Source organism: Mchenga conophoros, linkage group LG22, assembly GCF_057382185.1.
Source record: "Mchenga conophoros isolate Kocher_MC1m ecotype Shallow Benthic linkage group LG22, M_conophoros_male_GT1.1, whole genome shotgun sequence".
Taxonomy (NCBI): Eukaryota; Metazoa; Chordata; class Actinopteri; order Cichliformes; family Cichlidae; genus Mchenga; species Mchenga conophoros.
In genome coordinates this window covers 15,512,583-15,526,108 of record NC_140546.1, presented here as the reverse complement: position 1 = coordinate 15,526,108, position 13,526 = coordinate 15,512,583, and the positions used below count along the sequence as shown (strand labels likewise).

General features: G+C 41.0%; 3 protein-coding genes across 9 annotated transcripts in view; all 3 read right to left on the bottom strand.

The window, feature by feature from the left end:
* Positions 1 to 602: 602 nt before the first annotated feature.
* On the bottom strand, positions 603 to 4,703 carry aqp10b (aquaporin 10b). Its single transcript, XM_085263157.1, has 6 exons — positions 4,515 to 4,703; positions 3,736 to 3,862; positions 3,065 to 3,202; positions 2,732 to 2,850; positions 1,401 to 1,618; positions 603 to 1,306 (listed from the first exon to the last, which is right to left on the bottom strand). Exons 1-6 carry the CDS (start codon positions 4,599 to 4,601, stop codon positions 1,105 to 1,107), a joined length of 891 nt encoding a protein of 296 aa, XP_085119283.1. The 5' UTR covers positions 4,602 to 4,703; the 3' UTR covers positions 603 to 1,104.
* A 2,548-nt stretch (positions 4,704 to 7,251) lies between these two features.
* Positions 7,252 to 9,512, bottom strand: hax1 (HCLS1 associated protein X-1). 2 transcript variants are annotated; one of them, XM_085262096.1, is made up of 7 exons: positions 9,310 to 9,512; positions 8,783 to 9,033; positions 8,325 to 8,524; positions 8,179 to 8,233; positions 7,949 to 8,082; positions 7,719 to 7,854; positions 7,252 to 7,645 (listed from the first exon to the last, which is right to left on the bottom strand). In XM_085262096.1, exons 1-7 carry the CDS (start codon positions 9,372 to 9,374, stop codon positions 7,572 to 7,574), a joined length of 915 nt encoding a protein of 304 aa, XP_085118222.1. In that variant the 5' UTR covers positions 9,375 to 9,512; the 3' UTR covers positions 7,252 to 7,571. The 2 variants fall into 2 exon arrangements, with proteins under 2 accessions (XP_085118222.1, XP_085118223.1); XM_085262097.1 differs by having other exon boundaries at positions 7,734 to 7,854; positions 9,310 to 9,509.
* A 1,496-nt stretch (positions 9,513 to 11,008) lies between these two features.
* Positions 11,009 to 13,526, bottom strand: part of ubap2l (ubiquitin associated protein 2-like) — a 30,368-nt gene continuing 27,850 nt past the window's right edge. For all 6 annotated transcript variants that reach the window (XM_085261619.1, XM_085261623.1, XM_085261622.1 and 3 more), the window contains 3 exons: positions 13,422 to 13,489; positions 13,116 to 13,310; positions 11,009 to 12,536 (listed from right to left, as the gene is read on the bottom strand). In XM_085261619.1, the coding sequence (XP_085117745.1) occupies positions 12,441 to 12,536; positions 13,116 to 13,310; positions 13,422 to 13,489 (359 nt within the window). In that variant the 3' untranslated portion in view covers positions 11,009 to 12,440. The remainder of the gene's footprint in view (positions 12,537 to 13,115; positions 13,311 to 13,421; positions 13,490 to 13,526) is intronic.

The window sequence follows — 13,526 nt, the reverse complement described above, 5'->3', positions numbered from 1 at the left end:
TGTGGAAGTGCGAGCACCTCTATAAACACAATGCTGATTTCTTCCCAGGAGGGAATGTCTCGGGAAATTCACACTAAGGTCAGACTGTGCAATGCTCACAGAAGCTGCAAAAAACCCTGTAAGCTACATCTCAGACTGTAAAGGCCTCAGTTAGCATATTAAGGTTCAAGATGGCAAAATTAGAAAAAGACTGAAGCTGCATCTGAACAAACCACAGGACTTGTTCCTTTGGACAAAAACACTTTGTCAACTATGAAGCACGGTGGTGGAGGGGTGACGATTTGGTCATATTGCGGTCATTGAGCTGACCATGAACTCCTGATACCAAAGTACAGTCATGTGTGAGTCCAACAGCTAAAGCTTTGCCATGCCCAAAACTCCAGAGCTCAGCGTGAATGAAATACTGTGGTGAGAGCTTTGGAGCTTTTTCGTGCGTCTGTTCATGTGCTGCAGGGAGCGCTCAGAATACTGGAAACACTGGAGAGTTTGTCCAGCATAGATTTGCTACACATGTTCTATTAAAAAGGTTGCATATAGGACTACATATAGATAGACTCGTATATTCCATTGGTCAATATTAGCAAATCATTAAGGCACTAAGTGACTGGACATCATGCTCATTTTGTGATGTTTACTCAGTATTATGCAAACATTTGCCAGTTGGCACTAAATACAAAGGCAAACATGAGGCTAATGGGGATATCATTTTTTTTTTGCAGGAGGTTGGCTTTCACTCATTTGACTTGACAGTAACGCTAAATGAAAAGTGAACCAATAACCTGAGTATCTGGCAAAATGTCAATGTTTGTAAAAACATCTGTAACAATAGATATTAAGATATTTTCTGAATAACTCAAAGGCCGTTTGAACTAAAGCAACTGTCTTATGGCAGTCCGTCTTATTTGTGGAAGAAACTATAACCAGGAAACTAAAGTTTACTTGTAGGTGTTGGTGCAATTATGCCTCAAAATAAGTTGGAGGCAATCCGAAGCTGCCTGTTTGGATCAATCATTTATCTCTACATAGATAATTTCAGTTACTATCACAGCTTAAAAAGCATTTACCACACACAGACTGTTGTTTCTCTTTTACACGATTTAATCATTAAGTTGGCTTTTCACGGTCCGCTTCCACCCCCTCCAGCTCAACCCCCACCTTGTCACTTCTATCCTCCGGACACGAGGCCTGGGATTGGGACTGCTCTGAAGGATGGTGGACTTCAACCATCAGCTCGTAGATCAGTGTTCCCAGAAGCGCTCCAACACAAGGAGCCACTATGGGCACCCACCACCAGCTACTTCCGGCCCTGCAAAAATAGACAGCATGTTTGCTTTAAGACAGTCAACAATGTGAGGAAATAAGATGGGAATTAGCAGAGCATCCGGAGTGAAACCACTAACTTGAAAACATCCGCCCCCCAACCGGCAATGTAGGTGAACAACCGAGGTCCAAAATCTCTTGCCGGGTTGAGTGCATATCCGCTGTTTGAGCCCATTGAGATGCCAATGACCAGCACTGCTGCTCCCACTAAGACAGGCTGAAGATAATGAGGGATGGAGCTGTTCCTGTGGTCCCCGAGAGCCAGGACGCACAGCAGCAGAGCGGCCGTGCCGATCACCTGGATGCCATGGAAGTAGTTAGAGATATGCAGGAAGGAACAGTATGATTTTATCTGATGGAAAAACAGCGTTTCCTGGCTGGGTCAAGGCAAGTTACTCCATTTATCAATGTGGAGCCAAGTTTCAGGAAATAGCCTGGTATATTTTGGCGATATAACTATCCGGTTGTTCAGTGATGACGCGACGAATCCTACTTCCGGGTCTAAAGTAGTCTGCGTTTAATATGGCTTTTGTGTTGTTAACATGTTTAATGTTATGTATTTTCTTCTATTTGATCTCAAAAAGCTCCTAAAACAGTCAGTGATCACTGTTGACCTCCCTCGGCTTTTATTATCGCTAACCATTTATTTAAGCTCAGTTTTTAAAACCTTAGGATGTAGCTACAGCCCAGCCCATGCAGCAGTATATGAATGACTAATCTCGTATTGTGGATGGATTATCTCAGTTGTTCTCCTGGCTGAAGTTTGGTCCTTTTACAGCATCCTGCCATGCGATTACATTTGTTCCTGACCACCGAGAACACTCACGTTAACTTTTATCCAGTGGAAAAAAAGTTAGCTTGTTTATATTATGCCAACATAGCTGTGTCGCTAGCGGTCACGTAGCACATCATTATATACCAGCTAGCCCAACTTCAGTAACCCTACAAACGTCACTGCTGTTTAGTTTTCTGTCTTCATTTATGCTGGAAGTGATAACAGAGCTGTACGTTTTAATTTGTTTCCAAAACCCCGCAGTCAGGACATGCTATATTGTATTTAGATAGAAGCTAGCGAGCTAACTCCCTGCTAACTTCTAACTCCGTTAAATGTCATAAATTCCGTTTTCATGGATGCCTGGATGTTAAACTCAATTGTTACACCTGGTAGAGCAGAACGCTGATCATTTTATTAAAGATGAAAGACTTTAGACAGTTTTTCAACTCTCAGTAATGCCATAGTGATCGTTTGATATATGGACCTGCAGCGGAGTTTAGGCCCAGACACGGCTAGTGACGTCAGACTTAACGACCGGATACAGGTTCACACGACTATTGAGCAGTTATACCATCTTTATCTGTCAGCCTGATAACGATGAATGATCCTTAACTAATAAGAACAACAAGGGCTGACCTGGTCCACGATACCTCCCCACACACTCAGGTAGTCAGCGGGGTAAGTGGAGAATATGCCTGCTGTGGCTGTGGGACCCGTCACCGTCAGATCGCCTCCGCTGTACGCCTGGATGGCGTCTGCAAACATCTCATCGCGCACGCATCATCAAACAGACACAAAACACAGTTTATTGTTCAGAGCCGCGACGTTTCCAGAACACAAATGATGTTACAACATGAGATGATATGAGAGCGAGAGCTTATCAAACGACATGATTTATTTGATTTGAAAAGCCTCAATTGATGATTATCAACTCCCTTGCTGTACCTGGGCTCACTGTTAAACACTCACCGTAGTACTGCAGAGCAACTGTAGCCGCAGCCAGAAAAGCTCCCAACACTTGGAAGAAGATGTAGAAAGGCAGTTTCACCCATGAGTGGCGGCCCAGAACACACAAGCTCAGAGACACAGCGGGGTTTAAATGAGCACCTTAAAAAGAAATCACAGTTATGACATGCAAATCGGTTTATAACTATTATGTAAGGTGTTTTTTTTCTGCATTTTTGGTTAGTATAATATTAATGGCAGTTCCAAACAACACATCAAAGAGTTCATTTCCAGGTATTATGATCTAAACTGGGATTCAGACAAAACTGTTGATCAGGGTAAGACTTGTCACCAGGTGTGGAGTCAGTCATGCTCCTTCATGCTGGTAATGAAAAACTATCAAACTGTAGTCATTCATGATCACTAGCAAGAAGTTAAAAGGCTCTGGCCTTGTCAAGTTAAAAACCCCTCAGCACTGCTTATTAAAAGATTTAAGTCAGTGTGTGTATATATTTGAACCTGTGTGGATTAAAGGAAACCAGTAAAGATGTATGCTGTACAATCATTCCACCCTGGAAAAAGAACAGTGCAAAGAAATAATTCCCCAAATTACCATGACATTAATGGCAAAGATTAGTGTATGTAAACTTCTAATCACAGTTCTGCATACCCAGTAACTTCGTTCAGTCCCTTACCCGATACTCCACGAGACACGAAGACCCCAAATGTTACTCCCAGAGCAAAACCCAGATTAATTGAGAGGTACTGGCCCTTTTTGTCTTCAGTTGTGACCACTTGGGCAACAGAGCCACATCCAAACAGCTGCAATTACATGAAATGAAGAGAAGTATTAGCAGTCGAATATATACACGAGTGTACCCAATCAAAACAGTGGATAATGATCCAAACTCTCAAAATCTTCAGAACCTCCCCAAATTCATTTTCTGATTAATCCACAATAGCAGCATTTTATCTTGCTTAGATTCATTCAACATACGTCCAGTTTGAATGTTTTCACCATGCAGTACAGTAGAGACGTCATGTTCTGACACACTTGGTGCAATATCCTTTTTTATTATTTAACTAAAGAGCTGCTTTATGATTTGTGCTGTAAATGTTCATTGCCCCAGATAGTCATTAGAGATAAAACAACAGCACTGCAGTCAAAAGAATATCACCTTTGGAAATCACTAACAAGAGAGTCCAATTTTACCCCCCCTTCCCCTGCAGTCCCTGTCACCCTCTGTCCGTTTCATTCAGGCCAAAGTCCTTAGTTATACACCGTGCAGATTTATGAGGTGCTCTAAACAAACCAGCAGGGCATTTTACAAGAAACTCACTGACTGACACACTTCATGTTGAGTTTACTGGCTGAACTGAGGGAACTTTATTTGTTTTTTTTAGTTCTACTAAGTTCCTACACAGCTAACTATATCTTAAATGTTTGAAAGAAGAAGAAGAAAAGGACACTTACAATCAGGACGTAGACGCCGAGACATTCGGCCATGCACTCCCTGATCAGCTGGTTTCTGATCTGACATTTCTTCAGCAGCCTCTCCATCCCTGAGCTTTCCTCTACACACTCTGGGAGCAGGTGTGTTTTCAGAGCCGGGCAGGTGTCATCGGGTGGATCTGACCCGCAGAACTGCACCGTCTGCCTGGCTGAGCAGAGTTTGCTCTTTCATGCTGGAGGTGGAGGCTACGTCACACACTTTATGGAATTGCTGACGTGATTATGAGTGTGTGTGGACTCAGGACATCTTAATCACAGCATGCGCGATGAAAAACAGTCCGTGCACCAAAAGCTCGATAGTGGCTCAGTGGAGGGTTTCCTCATTTGATTGGCACTGGATCTGATTGTTCCCGTTTGATCGGAAAAGAAATTTAAGATCTTAACTCTGTTATGTTACGTCCACTGCTATATTTCTCAACATGGATCATTAGTATTCCCACAGGATGAAAACCATTACAAAACATAAAAACAATTAAACATGTCAAAAGATGATCAGATTGAAATGCACTTCTATATAAACAGACTGGATTGTGTTCTCACCCCACCCAGCAAAAGGACATTTGTGAGAGGGGCTCTGGTTTTTGTAGTGGTTTCCAGATACGGTTCACAGATCACAGGGGATCTGTGGACAAAGGGCAGCAAAAGGACCTCACATCATTGATAACATGATACAAGATGAAGCTCTGCTTGGTTAAGCCAACATTTAAACTTCATTTTAACCCATTAAAAATGACTACCTCATAAAAGTTGTTGTCACGCAATATATATCCTCTATTTATCCAGGAAAAAGACTCATTGAGGTTAAAATCTCTTTTTCTAACAAATATAACACATAAAATAAAAAGAGTACAACTGATATTTAAGTGAATGCAAACATCCATGCAGTATCAGATCACATAAATTCTGTATCGGCATCACAATAGTTTGATTATGATATATATGAAGCCAGCTTCCACAGGAAAGATCCCGTTATCCTCGCTCCTCTTAATAACAGCACAGCAGCAAGACCTCGCACATCAAAGAGTATCCAGCACCTTTTAATGTTGATTAAACGTAAATTAATATCCTGTAAACATAGAAACTGAAAACCTGACACATTCATTTGCAGAGCAGAAGGAAAAGGTTTATGTGGAATCAGCTGATTAGGATGGACCAATGAGAAAAGGTTTTATAAACCCTCGTAAACACAGTTAAACAGAGGACGACTTGATCGACTTGGAAGAATTTGAATTCATGTCAAAACCCCTTTAGACTCAAAAATGAACATTTGTTTGTTCATGTGTCTCTTCCAAGGTTATTGTAACTAGAACTATGCAGAGCTAAAAACTAACTAAATGTTTGGTTTCCCATCATTCCGCTCGAGGTATTTTCTATGCAGCACAAAATACTGACTTTTACACCGCTCTTCACAAAATGTCGCAACCAATCCCCAAATTATTTCTTAAAGTAGAAAAAAAAAACCCAGCTTATCAGTTTTTCAACTTCTATTCTTTCACTGATTTTCTTAATTCTTTGCCCACTGTCACTGTGATTTAACCCTCGTATACAATGTGTGTTTAAAAGAAAATCATTTATTTCATTTGTTTACATATGCATCAATTTTCAATATAAAGTTAGTTGCTTTATGTGTTGTTTTATTCTGTGTGATTAGAAAAAAGACAAACTATTGTTATTTGTTTTGCCTGTCCATTTTTCCTCTTGATTAAAATTTTACAATGTAAAAAAACAAAAGCATCTGTATTTCTATTTTATTCCTTTTAGCCTAAACCATTACCTTTAGTTTATATCCCTCTCTGGCTTTGAACACAGAAGCTCAACTAACTGCTTTTCAAACCCTCTGAGATTTTCACCAGACAGATGAACCAAAAATGACTTTTTCCACTGGCTGCACTGAGGTACAGTATAAGAAAAAAAAAAAAAAAATGCTACTCTGCTACAGTCAAGATTAGACATATGGAGCCAGAGATTATTATAATAGGAACCATTTAAAGCAGGAGTGTCAAACAGAAGGCCTGGATGGCTTAGAAAAATGTGGAGGGCATAGATGTAAAAAATGTTTCACTACAACAAAGTAACCGACAAACATTGAAATGTCAAAAAAAGTTTAAATTTAGCACCGTCTGCTACAGAAATGTCTCATTTTGTAACGCGGTAAAAAAAAAAAAAAAAAAAAAAAGACATTCAACTTTTTCTTTGAATTAAGAAAAACTTGTTTTATAATTACAGCACAGTCCGGGCGCTGAGCTACCAGATCTGACTCTGTAATTTTACAAGTTTACTTCTGATAATTTAAGCACAAACAGTTGGACTGACAGATTTCCTTCATTTAAAACAACAGCATTTCTTTATCGTGTTGACAAACTGACACAAACGGTTAAATGTGTAAGCTCCTTTAAATTAAGAGAAAGGGCAACGCCACTGGTCCGTCTCACTCGAGGTTTAAATGAGCTGTACATGACGCGTGATAGAAATTGTGACCCTGTAGAGCCTGAACCATGAAATATTTGCCAGAAAATGAAGCATTTATGGAACTTAGTGTCAAATTTTTAAAAATTATATGAATTTTAAATTGTATCATATTTGATACATCCAGCATTTTTTTAAGTTCTGCTTAAAAGTATATTGTGCAGTTTTGTTTTTTGATCATGTAAAATCTGAAGACTGTTACTAACAAAAATATGAGCCAAACAACTTTGTACATATATTAAGAGTCTTTATTTAATTCTTCACTCACTCACATCCACACAGGCTTGTCTACAGGACAATACAAAAATAAAATATGGAAACGTGAATTGTTCAGCGTCTCATGTGTCTCAGTGTGTCACCATCAATAGCTTTCAGGATCTGCAGCTTCGATCCTGCATGATCAATTTGGACTTCCAGTTTCATCTTAAATGAGCCAGCGAGAATTTATCCAACATATTCGTTTTGGCAAAGAAAGACCGTGAAACTATTTGTCCATACATTGGTACGTAATATAAATATGCCAGCTCACATCTCTAATAACTCCTTCACATTTTATTTAAAGCCTCCAAAGAACCTGGAGAATAATGAGCCATCATCCCGCAAGTCTGAGAAGCGGTGGGGATCACCTGGAAGAAAAGCAAAAATAAATACAGGATTTTTGTGTGTGTGTGTCAGATAAACAATTCAAAGAACACACACCGGAGACATGCTGACCTTGCAGCACGGGTCCATTCGAATGATCTGGTCCCCCAGAAATCCCAGAACCTCCCGAGCGAGTCACCGTGGTCTCCTCGTTGCCTTGGCCGTCTCTTACCGTACGCCTCTCCTCTACACTCTGACACACGCAAACGAAATGCTCATCAAAACGGAGACAAAACTATTAAATGAATCACTATGAACGTATTATTACAGAATCAAGAAACACTCACCCCATCAGGCTTCACCACCTTAGTGACAGTGACAGACTGAAAGAAAGACCGAGTTCTGGGCTGGTTGGGTGCCTGACCAGCAGGTGGCGTCAGAAGCTGATCCAAGCCATCAGAGGACACAGCCGAGTCCAGATCTTGGGAGGATCAGGATGGGAATAGAAAATAAATTTGACACAATCTAAAAGAGCTTCCACTAAATTATCAAATAAAATGTAAATATCAGCACCCACCTCTGTCACCTTTGTGCTCCTCCTGTGGAGTTTTGTGTCTCCAAATATCATTAAACTTTTAAACACACAATACAAAAATCTCAGTTAATATACAACCGCTTGTGTCGCAACAGAAACAAAGAAGGAGGAGTGAATATCTCCTTTACCCTGGAAAAAGGGGTCCGGCCATGAAATTCAGGTGACTCATAAGAAGGTCTGTGATCACCTCGGGGCTCTCTGGATCGTTGTTGTGTGTCGCTGTCAGGATATTTGAGCATAAAGTCTCTCAGAGGGTTTCCACTGGAGCTTCCTCGTCCTCTCTCTGCTCTGTCCTGAGACGGTGGTGGTGGCATGATGTGGGGAACATCTAAAACACAAAGAGGGCAAAAGAGCAAAAAGGTTCAACACAGAGGAGAGGAACATGTCGAGTTGTGGTAAGAATTTGAGTCTTCATGGGCATGGATGTTATGGTTAACTTTGCAATTTTAATTATTTCTTTTTCCAGGGTGAAAGAATTGTACACCGTACATCTTTACTGACACTTTTTATACTTGTTTGTTTGTTTTGTTACATTTCGTTAAAAACAAGCAACATGAAAACGGGGCTCGTGGGTCTGTTTTCATACCAAAGCGTCCAGACTCTGGATGTCCCTCCCAACGACCCAGCTGGGAGAATATCTCCTCCATCTCCCTGAGGACGTGGCCAAACATCGGGGGGTCCTGAATCCGCATCCCGTCCGGGCCAAAACTGAAGCCAAACCTCCAGGCGCTGTCAAATGGGTCCTGCTGCTCCCCACTGAACCCATCATAGTGGAATCCATCTTCATCATCTTCATCTTCATCGTCGTCATGAGTCATGGCATCGAAGAAAGGGTCCCTGATAGACGAAGTAACACAAATGTACAAACTTTGAAATCTCCCTTTGGTTTAGAAACTGCGTTACAACATGCCACCAGCAAACAGACCTCAAAGTACTCAATCGTATTAACTCCGTGAGCATAAATAGCACCAAAATCTAGCTGAAGGACCCCTGTGGTTTTCCTGGCAGAAAACACTAATCTTGTCCCTGACATAGCTGCACGCAGAGAAAGTGTACTAAGTTCAGCTAGCGTAGCCGAGTGTACAGCTACATACTCCGACGCCATAAACTCACCTCCGGCCACGATAATGGCCTCCGGGTACCCCGAAGAACCCGCGAAATAAATCAAAAACACTCATTTAACTGCAGCTTTGGTGGACACTTAAACCATAACTTGAAATGTGCAAGCAACGGACACCAACTAGAGAAACTCGCCAAGAAGTGCTACAGCTGTCAACAGTGTCGTAAAGCGTTCTAGACGATTTATCATGACGCAATCTGTCGTAATGTTACTTTACCGTAAATAATAGATAAAACGGGCACTCGAAATAAAAGCGCACTGTTGAGATTCAGGTAACAGTACGACCAATCACCTTGAACGGTACACCAGAATTAGACCACTACAGTTTGCATGGAGTCAACAAAAATGGACAACAGAAGATTGGATAAAAGTTGCCTTTCTGATAAGTCTCCATTTCAACTGCATATTTGGATGGTAGGGTGAGAATTTGGTATTGACAACAGAAAGCTTGGAACCATTTTATATCAGTGGTTCAGGCTGCTGCTGGTTGGCACACTTTGGTCCCCTTAGTACAATTTAGACACAGCCTTCTTGAGTATTGCTGATTCCAACCGGATAACAGGCCAAGTCACACAGCTCATGCACCTTAAACTGGCTTCTTGAACATGACAATGAGTTTTTAAAATCAGCCTCCACGGTCGCCAGATCTCAATCCGATGGAGCACCTTTGGGATCCAGTGGAACATCATGGAGGTGCAGCATGGATATCTTCTGCAGCTGTGTGATGCTATCATGTCAAAGGGGACCAAAATCTCTGAGGAATGTTTCCAGTGCCATGAAAAAAAATTAAGCAGTTATGAAGCCCCCCTTCATAACAGTACAATCTGCTGCTAGCAAGGCGTAACTGGTAAGTGTATATGGGTCATATATATCTCATGAAATCAGAGTATAATACAATTATGCCAAATTGGATCAGAGCTCATTTAGAGAGAACATTTACAGCTTTTAGTATTTTATTTTTTTATTCTGATGCTCCAATACAGAAGCTTTGCATGATTCAGAGTTTAAGAAATCCAATTTCTGCTATGTCTCACTTCATCCAGTGGCGGAAATGATCCTTTTCAAGCCCACTCATTGAGAGCCCAATGTCTTCTGACTGGCTGCAACTCACTAGGCTTCTAAAAACATAAGCTAGTGCTTGCAAGGTGTAATCACATATTGGGAAAAAGGGAAAAAAAAAAAAAAAAATCATACTAAGCTGACATGAGCTTGGCACAAGAAACCTAATAGAGACCAAGTGTTTAGAGCAGTCTGAAGCCTGAGCCAGTAAAGTAAAATTTAGCTGCGTTTAATACAGTAAAAGACCTTAATTCAACAGAGCACCTTTGGGATGCATTTAAAAGTACAGTTCTGTCTCTGATGTGCCTGCTAGAAAGGTGCCAAGATGCATATCTAGAGGGGGTAGAAAATATATCATGGAGAAACATAAAATGCTAAAGTATGTCCAAGACAGATGGAGGGTAAAATGTACAAAAAGAAAAACCCCGAACCAATACCGCACATTACATGACCAAAAAATGTGTGATGTAGTTATAAGTTTGGAGTTTCATTTGGTACTCTTGACATCCTGGATATTGTTGTGACTGAGCCCACTAACAGAAACCAACTGGAAAGCACTTCATCCATGAACTGCTTGTACTGAATGACAGTGAAGAGATGCTGCAGTATTTAAATGCCACATGAGAAATGTAGTTTCTTAAAAAGACATTCACATCCAAAATGATGAAAATGTCTTTTTCTTGTTTATTTACTTAATATTTATATATTTTTACAAAATAAAAAAAACAAAAACAAAAAAGCTAACAAGTCTGCAAGGATTTAAGAAGGAAAAGAAGAAAGCCATCGAACAAACAGGGACTACAGTACTTGTTTTTTTTTTTTATATATATGTACAAGACAAGTTTATCCATTTAAACTTTTTTTTTTTTTTTTTTTAAAACGCACAGTACAAAAAGAAAAAAAAAAATCACTGACAAAAAAAAAAGAAAAAAAAAAAGAAGAAAAAACCCATAGTACAATTCTGTCCATCAGTATTCAATGCTGCAGATTTCCTTACAATGTTGGGGGGACAGGTGGCGGGGCAGGGAGGGCCTCAGAAACAAAATTATTCACACTGGAAGGCAGACCGGGTGTGTATTGGCCTTGGAAATCATTCTCATCTTTCAAAATAAGAGGGGCCTTATGAAATATTTATAATTAATGGGAAAAGTTTCTGTACAAGTGTTGGATAATGGAAAACCTGTGCTAGGCAAAAAAACCAAAAACAAAAACCCAAGCACAGTACGCAACCATGGTCCCCCCGTGTGTACAAACATGCACGCAGTCACATGACAAACACACTTTTTCCTCACAGTCAAAGCCAGTGAGCTTGCTTATATGTCTTTATATATAATATATCTATATTCGGTAAAAAATAAACTTCACAACTCTACCAATTTATAGAATTGTTTCTGCAAACTTAAAATGACATAAAAAAAACAAAAACAAAAAAACCCCAAAACATAAAAAAAGTCAACGGCAAATTATTGTGTTTGGAAATTGTTCAGGAGGGAAGAATTTCCGGCAAAAAAGTTAAGTAACAGGGAGTTGAGGGTCTAAAATACAAAACCAGCCTGCCCCCACCCCCTTTTAGAGATTACTTCATTCCTCCCCTTCAGTGGGGAAAAAAATGGGAAAAGACAAAAAAAAAAAAGACCATACAGGAAACGTTCATTCTTTTAGAAAAACAGTTCTATGTTACAAGTGAAAGGAAAAAAATGTGGGGGGGGGGGGGCGCAAGGGGCGGGAAGATTAATACATACAAATTCCCAACACTTAGTATTTTCACCCTCTTGATGGTTTGCTTCTATCACCATTTATCTCCGATCGCCCCTCACTTTTAAAGCCCCTCCTGTCCCTCCCACCCATCCATCCATGCATCATTAACAGTGCTCGTTCTCTCGGCACAGCACCTCCTCTGACCGCGGTCAGAGCTGTGGGAGTGCTGGGCCAAGAGACTGGAGGGAAATCTTTGCAGGAGGAAGCGGGGATTTATACGTGGAGACTTATTTGCCGAAGGAGTGAAGAGCCTCCCACCCCTCCCAGCTTTTTGACACTGCGCGGGGTGAGGTCCCGTGAGTGGATGTTAGTTTGCCCCCCAGCTGTAGCTGTTGTACGCCGACTTGTTGATCTGAGACTTCTGTTGGATGGAGGCGTTCTGGCTGCGCTGTCCAGTGCCGCTCTGTGGAGGAGAGTCACAAAGTTCATCAGTGAGCTGCCACTTTGTGCCATGTGTTTACCTAAAAGCAGCACAGCTAATGTCACGGTGAAACCACAAACACTTAATGAACTTGCCAACAAATCTTTTATAGGCAATTCACTAGATTTGTATTACTACTTATAACAGTCTGACTGCATGATGCTGAAGTGCTACTTCATTTATTTTGAATGTGCTTTATCAAAAAGACTGGAAGTTGTCAACTAGTTAACAGCCTGAATATAAAAGATGGAGCTACAGTGATGTCACCCACTCATTTTTCAGCATTGACCATAAATTTTGGTCAAGCCGACCCGATCTCAGGCTCTAAAGCTGACGCTGCATTGGTCACCGCTCGGGGAAACTGATGTCGACACACTTCCATCTTTTACTTTCAGCCTATGCATTTTTGAGCTCATTCAGACTGTTGATCATTACTATTTGACTCACTGGGTGGAGTTTCCTTGTCAACGAATAATGCCTGTATATGTTTTTATTTGCTCAGCTTGTTTCTAAAAATCACATGACCTCAAATACGTAAGCATTTATATATACACACTGCACCTGTCCGTCTTGCTGCAGGTGGTGGTGCAGAATCTGAGAGTGGGGTTGTTGGTGTGGTGTCAGGATATGCATGAATGGAGCTGGAGCGTAGCCGGCAGCGGCAGGAGGGTTGATGGGGCCCCCGCTGCCCAGCGCAGAGGGCAGGCTGAATGATGCGGCTGGCGTCCCGGCGTGGAAGCCCTGCTTCTCAAACGACTGCAGGGGACCAGGAAGAAGAATAATCAGTTGGGCCACTATAGTGTTTTTTTGTTTGCTGCTACAAGACAAGCAGAAGCATATCCTGTGAGTAAATATTTCTGTAGTTACCTGCGTCTTTGTGTAAACAGACCCTGAAATATCTGGTACTCCTGTGTTGCTTGATGTCACAGAGACTCCTGCAGAGAGGGGGAAACGACACAAACTGAGCTCATT

What these genes read in the sequence shown, in the direction of transcription:
- aqp10b (XM_085263157.1), bottom strand. Translation starts at nt 4,601, where the DNA reads ATGGAGAGGCTGCTGAAGAAATGTCAGATCAGAAACCAGCTGATCAGG. An exon ending in CGTGTCTCGTGGAGTATCGG is followed by an intron (nt 3,203 to 3,735) that starts GTAAGGGACTGA and finishes TTTCTTTTTAAG; the next exon opens with GTGCTCATTTAAACCCCGCT. An exon ending in AGTTGCTCTGCAGTACTACG is followed by an intron (nt 2,851 to 3,064) that starts GTGAGTGTTTAA and finishes AGATGTTTGCAG; the next exon opens with ACGCCATCCAGGCGTACAGC.
- hax1 (XM_085262096.1), bottom strand. Translation starts at nt 9,374, where the DNA reads ATGAGTGTTTTTGATTTATTTCGCGGGTTCTTCGGGGTACCCGGAGGC. An exon ending in GGCCATTATCGTGGCCGGAG is followed by an intron (nt 9,034 to 9,309) that starts GTGAGTTTATGG and finishes TTCGTCTATCAG; the next exon opens with GGACCCTTTCTTCGATGCCA. An exon ending in GCAAGGTCAGCATGTCTCCG is followed by an intron (nt 7,646 to 7,718) that starts GTGTGTGTTCTT and finishes CTTTTCTTCCAG; the next exon opens with GTGATCCCCACCGCTTCTCA.